Source organism: Amblyomma americanum, chromosome 4 (genome assembly GCF_052857255.1).
Source record: "Amblyomma americanum isolate KBUSLIRL-KWMA chromosome 4, ASM5285725v1, whole genome shotgun sequence".
NCBI classification, from domain to species: Eukaryota; Metazoa; Arthropoda; class Arachnida; order Ixodida; family Ixodidae; genus Amblyomma; species Amblyomma americanum.
The window spans coordinates 144,272,270-144,291,788 of NC_135500.1; the positions used below are offsets into that span (position 1 = coordinate 144,272,270).

Here is a 19,519-nt window from a genome sequence, read left to right on the forward strand (position 1 = left end):
GATGTATACCTCTTCTGTATACCTTTGTGCATCAAACAAGCCGGCGTGCCCCACTCTGTGCTATCATAAACCAGCACTGTTCAACGCGGTGCCCAGTACCTACACAACGGAGGAGGGGATCTCAATCTATCTTCCACCCAACAGTCTGCAGAACACACTCATGTGACAAACTAAAAGGAAAGCTTGCAGTTATCGTCTCAGGCACTGCGGAGGCGTCAGACATGTGCTGCAAGGGGCCAAAGTTCCGGAATAATATAGACACGCCGAGGTATCCAAAAGCTCTCAGCCCGAAGTACGCTTGGCCGAGTCACTCGGAATTACGAGCGCTGAGAGCCAATCGTTCCACACACACACACAAAAAAAAATATACCGCGAGCAAACTGGTTCAGACTGCATTAAGCCTGAACCACTGACAATTGCTAGAAAGTGGTAATAAATATGGTAGCCGAATTATTCGCCTCTCAGGCGTCTGCCATGAAACGTCAATTTCACCGGAAAACAAGGAAGTGACCGTCGCGTTAGAAAATGGGTGATTACTCGGGGGGCTCCGCCAACAGGTAATCGATCGTCCGCAATCACGCTTTGTTCTGCGTGCGCATTATATATACGGAATTTCGGTAATGCACACGTATAGTGCAGTTCGTCTTCCCCGAGTGGTACAGGTAAAGCAATTCTGAGGTGCGCAGGTGCTTAAAACTGAGGTTCGAAAATGAGCATAGCCTCTAGTAACGTCGTCCAAGCCATGTCACTCAATCCCGCTGCGGCTGGCCTATAGTGCCACTGGCGCTCGGCTGTTGAGCACGAGCTTGCAGATTCGATCCGGGCCGTGGTGGCAGCATGGATGGATCAAAGGATGGATGTTAGAAGCGGCCCCTTTGAAACGGGGTAGTGGCGGCTGCCACCATAATCGGAATTTATTGTCATTTATATTCCTTTAACCAATCTGTCTATAAATACAAATTCTACTGACTTTGGCACTCGACCAGTTTTAAATTCCGAACTTGTATCCTTACGTCACTGCCCTGCTTTTGAGCCACCGATGTTCCAATCTGTTTCCGCTAACGTCTACAGTAGATTCATTCCCATTACCTTCGTTGTCTCTAAAACCACAGGGCGCCAGGGAAAGTGACATCAGGATGGATACTGCTACGTATTCTACCAAAATATGTTCAGTTATTTCTACGCATTTATTACACACTGCACACCTGTCATCTTCTTGCTCAAATCTCTTTTTGCTGCTTATTTTCAAGGACCCCCCCCTCCCTCCCTCCACCAAGGAAGTCCACCCACGGACCACTGCAGTTCACGCCGCTACCTCGAAGATGCTGGTCATGGTCGGATTAAAAAAAAATTCGGCATAGACACTTAATACTGTAAGTGTGCAAAAGGGAAATCACAACTGTCTCTGGGTGCACTGTCCCCACCCACACACACGCACGCATATGAACGCTTTACAACGAACGGCTTGCATCACAATTTTGATACGAAAGCCCGGGAAGGCATACAATTGAAGCTGCATATGTTGTAGGTTCGAATCCCTGTCGCAAACTAGCCGTTCTGACTGCCTCAGAAAGCCGCAGCCTTCGCAACGCTGCAAAACGACTTGCGAGACGGAGTCGCGCAGGCATCCGTCCTCTCCCGGTGCTCAGCCCCTCTCAAGCCTGTTTGGCGACTTCCTGAAGCAACCACCGCGCATAAGCACGGCACCGGTTGGTACACGCCACCCGGTGGCGTAAGCCCAGGCACCACGCATGACGGTCCACTCAGGCGCTAACGGTCCGATCTGTATAACTACGCACGATCACCGTTTCCCGAACATCACCGCGGCCGCACGCAACGCAAAGGAATCGTCAGCGACCACCCCTGGAAAGAAGCGCGTGCCACCACCACGTATTCACAACGCAACCTTCATTAAAATAGCAAAAAAAAAGTAGGAGACTTACTGCTGACGCGTGCCTACCCTGTGCACTATACTACTTCCTCGTGCCTCCTCCGTCCCGCTCCCTCACCGGCGGAACGTGCTTAATTACCGCACGCAACGTGTACCCAGAATCCACCGCGCACCAGCTGCGGCGACAAACGGGGGCACTTCCCCGTTTACGCCATTTCGCAGCTCTTAAAACACGTTTGCACGATTGACGTGCTTCTGCGCGCGCAAGCGCAGGTAGCGACTTCTATTCTCCCGCAGCGTCGCACGTCGTGAATGGGCCTGAAAGGGACTTTAGAAGAAAGAAAAAGATGGAATATAATGCGTGGTGTTCAACCAGTTTAACGTTCGGAAGCGACACGCGGGGTATGAGGGACGCCGTACAGTGGAGGGCTCAGGATTAATTTCTGACCACCTGGGGTTCTTTAACGTGCGCTGAAAAATAAAAATTAGCTGCGGTTTAACTACTGCTGAACCTGGTTAGAGAGCGAAAGCTGTGGTGTATCGGCCAAGTAGACGCGTCTTGGCGTCTGTAACATTGTGTTCCGCACACTGGCTAGGCAGCGCATTCACACTGCCAGGTGGCAGTTAGTTGTTCATCACCAAAGTTTGATCACCCAGTGAACGCTGCGGCCTATTGCTGCAGTGCCGCGTGTCTGCCACAACGTTGTCACCGCTAATCCATGCAGCCCACATCTCTCTCTCACCATCGCCACGTAGCTCAAAGCGTGATTGAGGTGTCCACTGAGCCAGGGAGCCCGTTATGCGCCCTTCCTTTCCTCAAAATCGTCGGAGTCTAGAACGTTGTCAACGCCAACGCCGATGAACGCAATGAACTCGGACGTCCAGACGAGCGCCCGGTTTCGGCGGCTGAGTGACGTCATAGCTGTCACGTGGTTTCTCCTCGGTTCAATGTCAAACTCGCGCACACGGCGAAGAAGCTACGGAGGGGAGTACGAAAAACTTACTAAAACTTAATAATAATAAAAAAGAACGCGGTCGAAACATGAGGCCTGGGCGCATCTAAGACACGAGGGCCATGCGCTGAAATTTCTTCTTCTCGGCTGCACAAAGCTTAATGTGAAACCCTGTTCAGTGGCTATGGGTTCGCGGGTTCGATGCCTTTCGAATTTCGATGGAGGAAAAAAAAAAAGAACGCCCGCGCATTCCGATTCAATTCTGTGCACGTTGAGAGGTGCCAGGTGATCGAAATCACACCGGACTACGGCATGCGCCTCACAGACCACCATGTTGTTGCGGGGCTCAAAAATCAATTAACCAATAAAATATGCGTACCCTTGGGGTGCGCACTGAAGAGGGCACTCTGGCTTCCCGGTATGGATCCGTGCTGACTCAATATTCATTTCGGAGGAAAACTTAATGCCGCGACGTCGGCGAGGGACACAAGGCCGTTGCGTGCAGACAAGCTCAACCCGGTGCCAGGGCGACTACTCTCACAAGCTGGCTCTATGGCCTCACAACCGCTAATTAATGAGCACAAACGCGAGAGAAGCACTGGGAAGTCTATCGATGCCAAGAAAACGCGCTGGCCTACTATGCTGAAATCAAACAGCAGTTATCCCGTCACACCACCACGTCCCTGACTCAAATCAGATACGGAGATTTGGTTTGACGCCCCCCGCCTCTCTAATAATGTGCCGCAGCTACCCAGGTGACCCCACAAGGTGGCAAAAACCACAGCAACAAATGAGGGATGCGCTACTCAGCTGCGCAGCGACGCAGGTTCCCTAAAACCCCAGCTGCGAAGCTCCTTCCCAAGACCATCTTGTCATCCCTCCAGAGACCGGTCTTCGGCAGCTAGCAGAGAGAGAAATGCGAAACGCCAGAAAACTCGTTAACGCCACAGGCCGAGCGCTCCCCCATATATGCGTTCTCTTTCCTGCTCTGCGAGTCGTTCGACAAAAAACGCCGTGATTCAAGAAAGAGCCTCGCATCCCGTGGCACCGAATCACGTAGACGTAACGGCGCTCAACGAGAATGGAAAGACCACAACAGAAGGGCCGGGAACGTAAACAGCTGGACGAGTTGGCACATCTGCGCGTTCCTCCCTTACAGAAATGGTCTATAGACAGTATATAGACTTCTTATAGACTGTATTGCCTTCCTATAGATATTTGTCTACTCAGTCTATAGACTGTCTATAGACAAAAGTCTACTAAAAGTGCATGGCCATAATTCTATAGATTGTCTATAAATTTTTCTCTAGAATTTGTATTGCCTATAGACTGTTCTCTAGGGTCTGTCTATAGCGAATATATAGACTTCATAGACATAAATCAATGGACAGTCTATAGACTGTCTAAAGAAATTTTTGTAAGGGCTGACAGCGCAACGAAACCAACGAGTTATACACCTATACAGCGAACAGGGAAAACTAAAAAAACAACGCTATCCTGTAATTTCTTAATCCCCGTATGCGGTATACACTGCCGCGTCCCCCGCGTTGGATACGGAGTGTCCGAAGTCCGCCTCGGTCGGTTACGACGACAGCGACGAGAGAGAGAGAGAGAAAGATGGAAAATTAAGAAAGAAGCCCGCAAACGGCAGTGTGGCACGGACTAGCTTGTGCCAGTGCCACGAAAACGATTTCGCAAACTAATGGGATCCCACGACATCAGACATTTTGGTTTACTCCGAGCACGGACCTCCCTCAGCGGTGTGAGAGGCCAAGGAGCGTTAACAGTCTCGCCACGAAAGGCGGTAAAGCCCGCCAGCCCTGCACACCAACTTTGGTGCAGCAAAAAAAGAAAAATCAAAATAAAATTAGCCGTGTGTGTATAGGTGTGTGAGCTAGAACACGCGCGAAAACACAGGAGGCACACTTGCAAAGTAGAGACGGCGAGAAGCAGCAGCTGGTGCTCTCAACGATTAATCACGATTCGTGACAATAGCGCGAGTGCAGGCCGAGCGTCTGCGCTCAACTGAATTACGGACTCTCTATTTAATCGCTCGTTCTCGTGATGAGCGTTTATAGGTCACTGCACGCCAGGTTTCCAGTATCGAGAAATCAGTTTGCGGAATGCCGCTGAAAACAAGTTTATCGCACTATAACTATTTGTTTCTTCCAGCCACTGTCGATTGCGGCCACGCAAGGGTTACTTAATACGTCGCATGGAGAGACAAAATTTGAAGATCAATAGAAACCCCTCCTCAACTGATCACGCGAGCCGTGCCGCAGGGAGCGTCCGCCACAGACATACAAACCGCGTAAGTTCGGCTAATCAAGAAGCACATAATGAAATAAGCAAAATGAAGGACGTCGATGCTGTCCGCTTTTGAAGAGTTTTTTCCTAGCGTAAGCCTATGATCGCGAGAGAAGCGTTTCGAAAGAAGGAAGTTGCAATCACCAGTGTTTTTGCTGGTTAACACACAAGCTTGTTGACGTCACCCGGCCGAACACAAGTGACACCGCCCAGCGTTGCCGAACCGTGGGAAATTTTCTATATAGTTCGAAAACTGGAACTGCAAAGGGAGAAAAAGGAAATTAAATTTTAGTCTATGCAAAACGTGGCAAAACTGTCGTTTCGGTTGCTGCTCGCAGCCAAATCGAGATCGCGAAAGCTATCTCCGAGAAGACGCGGTCCGTCTTACTCTGGCTCCAGCATTAGCTGTAGTATGTAGATTATGGGGTTTCACGTCCCAACGCGACTCGGGACTATGAGGGACGCCGTAGTGAAGGGCTCCGGAAATTTCGACCACCTGGGGTTCTTTAACGTGCACTGACATCGCACAGTACACGGACCTCTAGAATTTTGCCTCCATCGAAATGTGACCGCCACGGCCGGGATCGAGCCCGCATCTTTCGGGTCAGCAGCCGAGCGCCGTAACCACTCAGCAACCGCGGCGACTGCATTTATTTTGCATGGGTCACCTTTTTGAATAAGACCATTTGAGCAACTGTAAAGTGAAGTTTTGGCTCCAAACAATGATGGCTCTTCAACTTTGTGGAGTTCCGCATATGGGCTCCAAAGGGGCGCCTAATTGTTTGTGGGCCCAACATTTATTTATGCTTAACGCTATTCTTTGCCGCTACTCACTAAAAAAATATATTTTGTTGAACAAAATATTTGGCGGAAAAAAAATGGCAAATTTGTGTTGAGATGGGGGGAAAAAGCCAACTGAGCAATAATAGGGAGAAACGCCGCCGCGATGATGGACTCAAAGGAGAATGCAAGATGGCAGAACACACGAGCGTCAGATCTTTCGTCCGCGAACGATTTCTCCTCCCGGGAATTTCTCGCAACGGAACGGGGGAACGATTTCTAATAATAAAAACATAGGGTCACTGACCAAGTCAAAATTTTAAAGAAACGTATTGACGTTTCGATTTCTACGCCTGCAGCATGGTAAGATGAAGCCTGAGGGGAGGGAACGCGCACGTAGTTGAAGTTGCCAACATCGCTCAGTGAACTCAAAAGAAAGTTACGGAAAACTAGGTCAGCCGCTGCTATCATGAGTTGTACACAAAACTAACGACAAAATTAAAAAGGCTGCACCGTAGCCTCTCCACAAACCGACAGTGGGCATCACCCGGAGACCACACAAATTATTCGAAACCCGACAAGACCGATCAATTTTCGAACTCGAGAAGAGTGAATACAGGAGTGTCGCGCAGCAGGGTACGACGGGTACGGTTCTGCAAAGTGGAGGTCGGATATGTAGTACGCGCACAAGGTCGGTCACAGGAGACGCGGAAGTGGCGATTAGATCCCTCAGGTTGGCGCGATAACGTTACGTCGGGAGTGGACACAGCGGACCCGTTATTATATTACAAATTGCAATGCGCAAGTCCTCTTTCCATTCATCAGCGGCAGCTAAAACGCACCTTGTTCTTGAGAAAAGCTCCATTAGTGTGCCTCGGCTCGTTAAGTGGCCCAAAGGGCTCGACGCACTCAGAAGCCCACAAAATTGGCTCTTCAGTAATAGGAAAACAAGATCGTTAAAGAATGTACAAACTACTTCTGCTACTCTCCACATCGTTACAAGCTCAGATCCTGCAAAATGCCGTCCGAATATATCCATTATTTATCGTTTATGTGCATCGCAGCTGACCGATTGATCCACTATGTTGGGTGAAATAGGGTACAAAAAAAAAAAAGCTTCTAGTCGGATCTCAGAGAAAAGACCAGAAAACTTTCGAAACTAAAACGCAGTTGGGAAATAAGTGTCCGTCACAACGTGCTCCGCCACTGACGCTGTAATCCTTAATAATACTGAAATGCACTTTTGAGAAAAAAATGCAATTACGAGGCTGTGAGGCCAGTTCATCACAGAGATGTGAACCTGAACTGGGGAAACTAGCACGTGATGCGCAATTGCAAAGAAACGAATGGAGCCATCTCGAGCATGGCATTGCAAAGAAGGGATTAGCTACGAACGGCCTGGAATAAATAAGAAAAGCAGGAAAATACACAAATGAGCGGAAGCAACAGCACAAAACCGGGAGACAGGATTTTCAAAGCCATGGTCGTGCACGTGCTGCACTAACTGTTGCAACAGTCCGCATTATTCAATACAAACATCAACATGCAGAACTCGCACACCTGGCCGTGGATTGGAAACGTTTGCTTTCAACACAGACATCACAAAAATGCATCGCAAAGAAAAAGAAGAGAATTAGATGCCTGTAACGACCACTGCTAAAGCCGGTGAGGGTGAAGCACTTCGATATAAGCGATATTACTTCGCATTCAGGTCCGGAAGTGTGCCATGGCTCGCCAAAGTCCGCCGCCGCTGCCCACACATGGCTCGACGATCCCAGATGCCAGCACCGACCGCTGCAAATCTGAGCGACTTCACAAGCATCGCACAACGCAGACGCCCGCCTGTCCCTACGTGACACAATAGGTCCGATTAATCACACCGCGACAAAACAGCCGTCCGAAGAGACCCAAAGAAACAACCGACCAAATAAAACAGCCGGAGAGGAATAGAAAAAAAAATAATACCCAGGTTTAAAAGAAAAGCTGCCCTCTAGCCTCCGCATTGAACGCAGCCGCGGAGGATAGGGACGGCTACACGTCTCGTAAATCTGTCACGAGTCTCCCTCGCAGCCCCACTAGAGGTTCCATCCAGGGCTCGAGATGGGTAACGCACGTAGGAGACAACCCCCCCCCCCCCCCCCCCCCCCTAACCCCAACCTCCATATTTACTTTTTTTTTATTTCTGTAGGCGTTCGGAACGCCTTAAACAGACACTAAAAACAAAGAAAGAAACGATTGCTGATAGATTAAGACGCAGGACCTGCGCCGGCAAAAACTACGGGAATCGCCCACTCTGAGCGGCGACCACCACGACGTGCGCTTGATACCGCGTGCGTTAGACAATCCTAATCGTGCATTCACCACGTTTCCCGAACCTCCGCAGCAAACCCCCCCCCCCCCCCCCCCCCCACCTCCTTTTGTTCTCTTAGCTGTTGCGATCACCCCAAAAATATCGCCGCATTTACTACGCGCGCCTTTTGTCTCGAGAGCACGGGGGCGGGCGATATGATCAACAGTTCCCTCGGTCGATGATGTCCGAACGAACCGTCATCCACAGCACACGGCGTTCGAAAATGGCACGCGCGGACCCTCCAGCCTAAAAACTCCTGTCGCACAATCAATTTTCAAGCGGCGATCGCTCGCAAGTGCGAGATCGTCCGCAGCCGCCAAATGATTCATACACTCATGCGACGTCACTGGCGGAGCACACAAGCGCACGCACTTGGGGCTGCTCGGAAAGAAACCGTTCGCGGCACGGTTTTTCATTTCAAAATTGCGTCGTCAAATCGAGACTCGTTACCAAACTGCGTTTCGCTAAATGATCGCAGGTTACAAAGCCGCACACCAAAACAACGCGCGGCGCATTTTGAACCCCGTTTCGCTGCTAGAAGAGAGAGCAAACAAGAGAGGCGCTCTACTTACGAAACCATATCCTCTGCTTTTTCCAGTCTGTCGATCGGTGATGACCACAGCTTCCTCGATGTCACCGAAGGACTCGAAAAACTGCCGTAATGACTTGTCAGTCGTGTGGTACGGCAGTCCGCCCACGAATATTTTTGTGAACGTCGTGTCCTTTTGCTGCACACCACACTCCGACATGCCGCTAACCACAGCTTTGCATGCTCGTCTGACGCCGAACCAGCTGCTGATCACGTGACTACGGCAGTGGCGCCCCCTGGCCAAGAAGCGGTAATGGCCTGAGGACGAGGGTGCGCTTTTGCCACAAGTTCGGTTTCGGTTTTAAAAGCGGGAAGTTTGAACAATGTTTTGGTACGAGTAGTTGAAAATTGTACTTTGCAAGACACTCTAAATTCTTTTTTTCGTACTGCTTATTACTCAAAATTAAACGTCCTCAAAGAGGAAATAAGGTCTCAGGTGCATGCTGAGAATGCAGAGCACCAAGAACACTTTCGAAAGCCCTGATAAAATTCGGATGTGAAGAATTGTGACTTCAACCAAATAATTTTTGTATTATTTGGCTTTGAAACACATACTCTCCAAACAATTCGTTAAAGTACACATATAAAAATAAAAAAGTACCCAGGAAAAAAGAATAATCAGTTCCTGCATGTAATTTTCGACTAGTGCACATTAGCCAGATGATGTGCTTCTGAAGAAAGTCACCGTAAATGGTAAATGGACAAATTAGTGCCTTAACGCTTAACCCTACTGGATGACACACAACAGTGCTCAGCTGCTAAGCTGCAGACAGCTACTGGTTAGCTAAGCTATTCACCATTATCTTGCCTCCACTAATGGTGCACAAAACTGCTCCTCTTTTGCATGGGAGTTCCCAAGAAGGAAAGCAACAAATGTGGGCTTAATGAGGACAAAAACTGGCAGCACGTCATATACTACTTGCACACGTGGTCTATGTATAAGCCACATCAAATTGGGATGCTGAAAGCAAATTTTCAGTTCAAGGTCTCAGCTTCCATGTTGTTAAATAAGCACATTCAACCGAACAGGCAGAAGATTCAGATTTTGGGACATCAAAATTCTCCTCAACTTTGGCACCAACCAGTCTTTGAGTGTGCATGTTGTGTTGTGCTTATAGAACTAGAAAAGGTACCCTCATGCAGAACATTGAAATATAAAGCACAATTTATTTGGAAGGTAAATAATCTCTTTTAATTGGATATCAGACAAAATACACATTTTGTACACCTAGTGAAAACTCTGCATTGAATTAAAAAACAGTTTTGCCCAAAGCGAACGCCAGTGTTAAGATGTTCTATGCCTCATAAAATGCACCTGTTGTAGTCAACGTGAAGGCCAATACAGCACACAGATGCTAGAACATAAAAATGATCAGTGATGTGTGAGGAAGGCCGGGAGGGAAAAATGTATTCAGGAATGTGAGCAGCAAGCCGCATGTTTTCACCTGGCCATTTTACAGATCCATCTTTAGCCTCGATAGCCACCTCCAAGATGTCTTTCAAAACCTTAGTATTTTAACTATTAAGGTGCATATCTGAGGAGATTGCATTCAGAACTTTATTCAGGAAGTGTTGGTGAGTGTAATTCAGCTCTTGAGTACAGATAGTGTGCACATTACATAGCAGACCATTGCCCCACACAGAGTGCACCACTGGAAGTTCATGTACAGTGTCATCTACACACCTGTCTAGAGCACCTGAACCGTGCACTGCTTTGCACTTATGACAGTCATGGCTGTGTGCCTAACCCAACATAACATTTGAAGACATGAGGAGTTAAACACAACCCACGAGAATAAGCACGTAGAATAACGCCTTGCTTCGAGCTCTGGGGCACTCATAAATGACGCAAATGTGCTCCCCGGTGCACAATCAGAGAACTCTAGACATAGGTGTGGATGACTGCACAAGCCTAATTTTACCTTGTTGCCAAGTTATACAATGAAGCTGCTTTTACTACTTGACATGAGTTTCCCAATCTGAAAGGCTTTCCTTCACAGCACAGGACTACACAAGATTTATGTGGCAAGATTTCTGTGGAAATAAAGTCATGCAGGTTTAACAAACAAAACATATTTTATTATCACTCAAAATACAATAAATAAAAATGAAGCAATACATGTATAAAACCACAAGGCCTGCTGCGCAGATGCAGCTTTAGAGATAAAGATTCAGTCATACTCTAAGCTCACAAATTAACACAACACAGACGTTTAAACATACATGCTTTCATGCTCAACAATAACAAAACCAATGATACAGAAATACACCAGGTTAGCTTGACAATCCAGTGCACCTTCACATGCACACGTTGTTTAGTTTTATGTTGATCTAGACACAACGTGACTAGGTTTCAAAATCCTCATTCAAGAAACTAACACCAGTGACTATGGATGCATGCATCCATGCAAGTTATTGCAACAGTATAGATCACCACAGCAATACAAAACTGGGCTTCTTTCTGCACATTCCCAACAACCACATTCCCAGAAAATCTGCAGGCTCACATGTACCCACAGGACATGTTGGCTTCATAAGGACACCCGACTGATTCTAGCTTGCTGCAGATTGCTTCAAATGCACCAGGCATGGCTGATAGGAAAGAAACCTGGATACAAATGGCCCGGTAAGAGGCAAAGTGAAAGGCATCCCCCATGTGATGGGCAGGGCCTGTCCACAAATGTAGAAGTGTATTTGTTACATTTTAAGCAGTGCACCAGTGAGAAAAATGTATCCGTTTAGATTACTATGTCCCTACTGAGGGTGCATGACAGGAGTGGGCTACACAACGTGGTAACAGCCAACAGGAAATAAAATATATATAAATGCAAGGCCTTGCTAGGGAAAAACTGCAGGTTAAACCAATACGCTTTATGAAAAAAAAAAAGTACCATATGAATGTGCGCCCTTCCGGTTAATGTGCCACTGCAGTCATGTCCAGGAGTCTTGCAAGTTCCAAAAATAACAGCCTGTTGTAAAGTGGAATCGTCGAACACTGAAAGCTAATGGCTTTGTTCAAAGCAAGTGATCTGCTATGGAAAGTGTGAAAGACTCAATGTGTGTCTACTGCTCGTCTACAGCTTGCAACACACGGTCAGATGCAACATACCACCTCAGCATCAAATAAGAAATGCAGTCCTGCTTGGTAACACAGCCTTAGGCACAAAAACACTTGCTAAAAGCTGTGCCGTGGCCCCAAGCATAGAAGGACAGGAAACGGCATGGGTGCAATAAAATATGCACACAAATCCTGTGGCTGCATTCAGGTTAAGCGCTGGTGGATGAAACAACTGGCCTAAATATGTAGCCTGCTAAGAGTCAGCTAGCACCAAAATGTATGGGTTAACACTTCAAATGTACAGTGTCTGGAAAAGAACAGAAAACATATTAATCTGACCAGAATATCATTTGGCAACAGTGCGCACATGAAAGAAATTGTGCTCGTGAAGGAAGAGGTAGCTTCTGTGCGCTTAGTGACCAGCCCAGCTGGCAGGAAGAAACAGAACGGAGCAAGGCAGCTCAAGAACAACAAAAAAGGCATGGCTCCAGATTATGAGGCTTAGTCGCACTGCCCATATTTAGAAAGTGAATGCTCCTGACTTGCTCCATGAATAGCATGGTAGTTGCAACTAATAAGGGAAATAACTAGTCTCACTTGTTTTCACTAACCAACAAATGAATGAACTTCAACATGCCACGCTTCAAGAGAGATGGATGACAGTCTCCCGACAGAAACAAGGAAATGTGACACAATTTGAGCACAGATAACTTTCTGCTCAGTGCTTTCAAAGGCAGTTGTGCTTTCAGCTTTCCAGTTTTCATTGTGCACAGCGGATAATCCACCACAATTTAGCAAAATGCGACAGGGTATGTTATTAAAAGATCAGTGCATAACTCCACAAATGAAGCTGATTGTTGAAGGCAACACTTGAAAGACCGCTGCTGTTTCACTGCCCCAATCAGATAACCGTGAAAATTCAGTCTTTCTATTACATCAAAGCTTCCAGTAAACCAACAGCCTCCAAAACTTTCCACCCCCCCCCCCCCCTCAAAAAAAAATGAGGGGGAAGGGAAAAAAAGTACTAGATGCATAAGTGAACTAAGTTTCAAAATATCCATAACTTCAAATATTTTACTACATCATTACACAAGCCATGGCCAACATTACAATGAAACCCAAGTGTGTGAATTTTTTTAGACATGCTGAGAGAACAGTGGTGCAGCAAATGCAAAGACAAATATTTTTCAAGCGAAATGCAAAGCGTAACGCCAGGCAGGTGCTGGCTAGAAACAAATAAATGACGCTGATGAAGGGACCGATGAAACCTTGACTGAAATTCCAAATCCAAGTACCATTTATCTCTAGGCAGGGCGGCATGACGCCACATGAGAATTCCTTCTAGCTAGGCAAGGTGCAGCATTCACAAGCTACACAGGGGGTAATTTTCTTCAGTTCTCTTCCCAGCAAGCCAATTTTCTTCTCTGGAGTCAACAAACACAGCTTATACTGACAAACCATTCCAAAGTCGCTGTCAATCCGAGCATCACAGCTGAGTGACATTCACAAAAAGAGCACAAGGTGACCACACATTCGTAATGAAGCAACAGCACACATTTCAATACACAACTCATTTTCGGAGACTCCCACTTACAGTCCACTCCAAAGTTTTTGTTTACTGCAATATACGCTTAAAATGAGAATTTTTTGACATCACATATTCAACTTTAAGGCCTAAAAAAAAAAAACAAGACCAAGAAGATGCATAAGCTGCCAAATCATAGCAAGAGAAACAGATAGAGGAACAGAAGTAAACTGCCTTAAAAAGCAGAGTGCAGAGTTGAAACTAGGTCACTTTTAAGACCCAAACTGGATACGCTGCAATGGTGTCATTACACACAAGCTGATCTCAAAAATGTTAAGACAGAAACAAAAAAAAAAGAAAGAAAACACTTCTGTACCGTGTATCACATCTCGACATCCAAGTCTCGAAGAATTTTGACCTATTCCAAAACAAACAGGAGCTACGTTTCACATGCACATACTTCATACAGTGCAGCAAATCAAAACATGCAGTTATACACAAGAAAAGGGCACCAAGCTCTAGAAACGTACCCACTTTCCATTTCCTTTGTTGCATATTCCGTATCCTTCGCACATGAACACAACTGGAACACAGTCACCTTCACGCACAATAAGCAACACAAACATAAGATGCCAGGAGAGCAAACTGTGCGTCCAGATCAGATGTATTTCCCAGTTTTCTACCCCATTTAGGAACAAAAAGAGAGAGAGAAAAAAAAAACCACCAGGGCAACTACATGCACAGCACACTGCACAAAAGCAACGGGAACATCAGTGGTGGTGATCGGTGGTACAGCAACAGGAACAGCAGCAGCAGCAGCAGCAGCAGCAGGGTGGTGCAAGCAGTGCAGCCACTCAGTCCGTCTTGATAGTGCTGTACAAGTAACGTACAAACCTGTACGCCGCAAAGAAGCTCACGGTGCCGAGGGAGAGGAAGAACACATATGCCGTCAGGATGCTGTAGCCAAAGAACTCCACGGCCTGCAGCGTGCCGCCCATGTTGGAGCGGAAGAAGTAGAAGAATGCGGCGTAGAAGAAGACAAACGCACCCGTGGATCTGCAAAAGTTGACCAGATTTGATGGCACTGCGTTTTTCGTGAAGCAAGTGCAGCTCATTGATACAGAAAACAACAAAGTTTGGGTCTTCGACCCCACCTCGAGCAAACCAAAACAGGTTACCTATGGCACTTTTTGGCCAAGCTGCCATTGTACCACTGAAATCAAATCAACATTATGCAAAGAATACTGCCACATCAAGAAGAGTTGCCGTACAAATGCAAACTTGAGCAACAAACATTTGTAAGCCTCCTGTCAGACTCCTGATGATGGCGATGCTATGATGTAGTGGAACAGCTGCAGTCTTTGGTCTGCTGGTTTCTGGTTTGGTTCCCCGAGTAATGGTTCACATTCTTTGTTAATTCTTTGTGCTTGTCCATAGAAGTTTAGTAAGCTAAATCTTTTTAACGGACATTTTAGTGCATACTAAACTGCTTAATCTGTCTCCTACATGAACAACATGCAAAGCTCGAGGCCATATGCTGTACAAGACAGGTATTGTAAATATGCTGGACTGTGTATTTTTGCAACGTGAATAGTTATGAACTGAAGGCTTTAACATCCCGAAGCGACACACGGGCAACAAGGAATGCCACAGCGGAGGGCTCCAGATTGATTTAGACCATCTGGAGTTCTATAAAATGTGCTGACGTTCCACCGCACACAGGTGTTTTTTAAATTCTCCTCCATCGAAATATGGCCACTGCAACAGGGATCGAATGTGCGACCTTGTAATTGTTGGCCGCTCTAAGGGGCAGCTAGCAAAGTAGCTTCTTGAAGTGTTATTCATTCATAAACTGGGAAGCGATAACTGCATCACAGACATGTCGGTTGTTTTGCTACAAAAAGAATCTATGTTGCTCAATGCTGAGCAATCTCTTTGGTGTTGCTGTTTGAAGGGGGGGGGGGGGGGGTGCTTCCGGTTTATCCATGCTGCTCTGATCATTTTTTTTAGCCTCCAAATTATCTTAGTTTAGTTTACCTTGTTATCTAGCTGCCTCCTCAAATCAGTGGATGCGTAGGCATGCGCGCTTGGTTCCTCGAGCATGTCATATCTCTTCCAATTCTTTCAGTTGCAAGTTAGCGCTCGTCCTGCATCCCTCTCAATTCCTTGTTTCTCTCGTGCTAAGTACCCTCCAAACCAAGTGAGGCAAAGGCACAAGACAATGTTACATCAGAGGTGAGGGAAACTTTGTTCTTTGATGCGGCACAACATTTATTGCTTTCAAACCCTGCGAAAAACTCAACGCCAGTCACATGTTGGTGGCATGTGGCGGTCGTAAAGGCAAAAATTGTGCTTCTGACACCTTATGGTGCTAATTTTTACCCAGAAGGCAGTCACCACATTTACTTCTTAGTAATGCACCCTCAATCTTAATGTGCACCCGGTCTTCATAGCCTCAGAGAGATAATAATGTGCCCCTATGTACATAACAAATACCAAATTTTTGCAGCCAGAAACAGAATTCTGGAAAAGGAAGAGGCATCATTCACTGCGTGTGAATGGTGCTTACAGAGAATTTTATGTTGTAGCCAATAAATACCTGCATTGAATTAGTGATATCGATTGCATGTAGTTCCACAACTCTTGAACTATACTTCGCCATCGTGACTAGGGCACATACCTCAGGCGACCAATCTGCGAAAAGTTTGCCCAGTGACATGTTTCAACCTGTCTGTTGCCCATCATGGCTGTATGAATGCCATTCACTAACCACTCGCTAAGGAGTGTGGCACGACCCCCTCCAGGGTTTGTGAATCGCTGGTACACAAAACCAGCAAGCCCAGCTGGAACGTCATTCTGTCAGGTATTGCACCTACATGAGTGTGCTGCACAGAGAGAGCTTGTCCTTAAAGGGGCTCTGAAACGTCTTCCGAGGAGAGCACATTAACTCATTTAATCACTGCACTGCGTTGCCATGAAAACCAGAGCCAAATAATACTCTTCTACACGCAGCAGACGACCCACAATTACGTGTCAAAGTTGGCGAGCCCTTCCTGGAGACTTTTTCATGCTCGCACCCTCCTCCCCCGCATCTGCGCAGATAAGGTGAGAGGTGGCCATTGGTTCGATTCTTTCAGACGTCAGGAAGCTACCGTGGCCGCGGCCAATAAGCCGCTTATCTCCGGCGAGTCGGGAAGCTTCGCTCCCAGAGTGGGGTCGGCGAAGGAGCACCTGCCTTCCAGCGTGCAAAATGTGACGAGAGGAGAGGGAAAGCGCGAGGACGCTGAAATTCAAATTTTAACTACAGATAACTCAGCTTCTACAAAGCGCATTAAAAAAATTCCTGCTTGACACTATTTGTGAAGTGGCGTGCTTCAATATTCCAGGCATGCCGCAACTTTATTACAGTCCCCTTCGCAGCCCCTTTAAATGGCCACTCAGGAGGATTTTCGGATATCTTCAGTTCAATATCACATTACACCTTTTGGATTTCCCTACCCTAGTTTCGATTAATAATTTAATAACATTTATAAAGTAGCAAAAACCAGAAAACTGAAACTGGGCTGCAAGGCAAGTACGATATCACAGATACTGTCACAAAACCTCTTGTGCGCGCGTTTATCGGCTAAATTGGTGACTGTAAGCAACCGTTTCGACCATTATTTATCTCAGATGACCAAAAAGAAGTTTGAAATTTTTTCCTTCACCGAACGAAGAGAAAATATCAATGGGTGCACAACTAATGCCGTCACAATTTGCCCCAAGTAAGGCCAAGAAATGGGAAAACCAAGTCCTTTCGCACGAAAGCAAAACACTGTTCAGCAACCACATTGAGCACGAAGGATCAGAAGACTCCGGATAACCTACCAAGAAAGTTATAGTAAAATGCATGGAGACAAAAAGAACGTCGGAGTTGCACTCCGGTAACTCCAAAATGTGCTGGCTGGGTTCGGACTTAAGACTCCAGATATGAACGAGCCTCTCCGGCTACTCGGGCACTTCCCTCAAGTGGATGACCAGATCAGTGTCTGTATGTATTAGCTTTGTCATAGACCTGCAATATGATGGCTTGAAAGAATGCAGTCTTCAGTAAGTGTCTTCTGACTGAACATTAAATGCAGATCCAATTTGTGGTGATCCAACCAGCACCAAAGCCACAAAAAAAATGAGAGCTACTGGTACTTTCACACTACAAGAAGACAGCAGGGATACAAATGTTTGGCACACTTAGTTGAACCTAGTTATAACAAAGTTGAAGGGGCCCGGCAAATACTGTGTTGTAGCTGTAGCTTCGTTACAGCCCGTGCTGACGGAGACTTTAGGGGGAATCATCATTCCTTCATTATATCCATTATTTCATTATAATCCGTTTTGTTACAACGAGGATTGACTGTACTAGCAAGCACACAAAAGTACAGCAGCATGTGGACTGCCTACCGTTCGCCTCAGAAGAAAAGACTTCAAGCATCCCAGCAACATCATACCACGGTCAAAAGCACCAACCTTTCTCTTTGTGTCCTACATGGCAACTTCTGATGAATGCCCGCCCATTTCTAAAGAATGAATCCTTTCCTTTTCAGAGACTTTCTGAAGTATACACGGGGCAACTTTTCTTGGCAATGCTGCAAATATTAGGCAGGAAAAGGAAGGGGATGGGCTTATGTTCCCTTGCCGTGGGGGGGGTGTGTTGTTCAATGTTCCGTCTAGGGGTTCAGAGGGTGAAAGGGGGAAACAATGGAGCCATTCCTGCTTAGCCTCTACTGCATTGCCAAGAAAAGTTGTTCCCAAGCACAGTTGTCTGCCAAGTTCAAGCTCATTTCTCAAGCAACGCTCTGAAGGTTTGCCAGCTTGAAAGGCATTGCTGTCACCAGCTGGGTGTCGTGAGCATGTGGTCTGCTCACTGCCACATAATGAAGTCGGTAAATGCACTTCCAAGTTTCACAAATGTTTCTGTTCTCAGTGTACGGTATTCCTTCCTTTCTATGTGGCAGCAATTCTCATGCTCTTGTTTGCACCATCCAAAAATGATATTATCTAGGCTGGCAAAACTGACAGGCTGTGTTGTCAGTTGTTGAGGGATGCGGAATGGCTCTGCTATAAAAGAAGCTTTCTCAAAAAAAAAAAAAAAACAATGCACCATTGTTACCATTTCCACTATTCATAACAAAACTAAAAACAAGACCAAACCCACAGAGTGCAGTATACAAACATGCCCTTTATCGCTACCTCGTGATGGTGATGGGACAACAGGCCCTCGCCAGTGTTGCTAATGGGACTTTTGGTATTGTCACTTCTGTACTGTAAGCAAGTTTTTGACCTCCATTCATAGAAAAACAAAGATGCACTTTATAGAAGGAAGGAAATATAGCAGTTTGCATTTCCATACACAGACAGTTTAAAGCAGGTGTAGAAGTTAGCTCCATTACAGCTCTCATAGGTGCAGCATGGGGAGCCTGCTCGTTGCGTTGCCAGGTGAAACCGAGCTTGCACCTTCATCAGCGCTTCTCCTTTGCATCCGCAACCTAACCATCTTCCTGCACATGTGCATGCACAAGGAGTTTCCTCTCCTGCATGCAATTTGACTCTCGACAATTCAAACCCGTAGGCAGCCAAAAATCTGCAGAGATTTTGCAGATTTTCAATTAAAAGGAATCTTTGTAATACACTTGATGTTGACGGGACCAAATCATCAGTTGGAATAACCAGCAAGTTTGAATTAATGATACTGCACTGTATTCTTGCTTTGCGGGAAAGGGCCAGAGGAATATCTCGTGCTGCTGGCTGTGTACCCACCCTCCTGTGCAGATGGCCTTCCACCACCAGTGGTAGTCCTCGGATGAGAGCTGGAAGTAGGTGAGCACTACCGCTATGCTGGCGGTCACACTGAACAGGATCATGGCCACCACGAGCAGGATGCCGTACAGGGTGTACTGCTCCCGGCCCCACACCGTCGAGAAGATGTAGTACAACTCCACCGAGATGGCACTGCGGGCAAAGTTTTCTTCCCTCACTTTCTGTCACCCAGTCCACGGCACCATATTTCTACGTGCATTTAGGCTGTAATAA

At 46.6% G+C, this 19,519-nt stretch overlaps 2 protein-coding genes across 3 annotated transcripts in view; both read right to left on the minus strand.

The window, feature by feature from the left end:
• Window positions 1-9,079, minus strand: part of LOC144128464 (RNA-binding protein 38-like) — a 125,758-nt gene extending 116,679 nt beyond the window's left edge. For both annotated transcript variants that reach the window (XM_077661890.1, XM_077661889.1), the window contains exon 1: window positions 8,854-9,079. In XM_077661890.1, the coding sequence (XP_077518016.1) occupies window positions 8,854-9,030 (177 nt within the window). In that variant the 5' untranslated portion in view covers window positions 9,031-9,079. The remainder of the gene's footprint in view (window positions 1-8,853) is intronic.
• Window positions 9,080-10,927: 1,848 nt separating this feature from the next.
• LOC144128466 (transmembrane 9 superfamily member 1-like) overlaps window positions 10,928-19,519 on the minus strand; it is a 109,875-nt gene continuing 101,283 nt past the window's right edge. Inside the window, exons 13-14 of the mRNA XM_077661892.1 lie at window positions 19,247-19,438; window positions 10,928-14,509 (exon numbers count right to left, since the gene is read on the minus strand). Of these exons, the coding sequence (XP_077518018.1) occupies window positions 14,308-14,509; window positions 19,247-19,438 (394 nt within the window). The 3' untranslated portion in view covers window positions 10,928-14,307. The remainder of the gene's footprint in view (window positions 14,510-19,246; window positions 19,439-19,519) is intronic.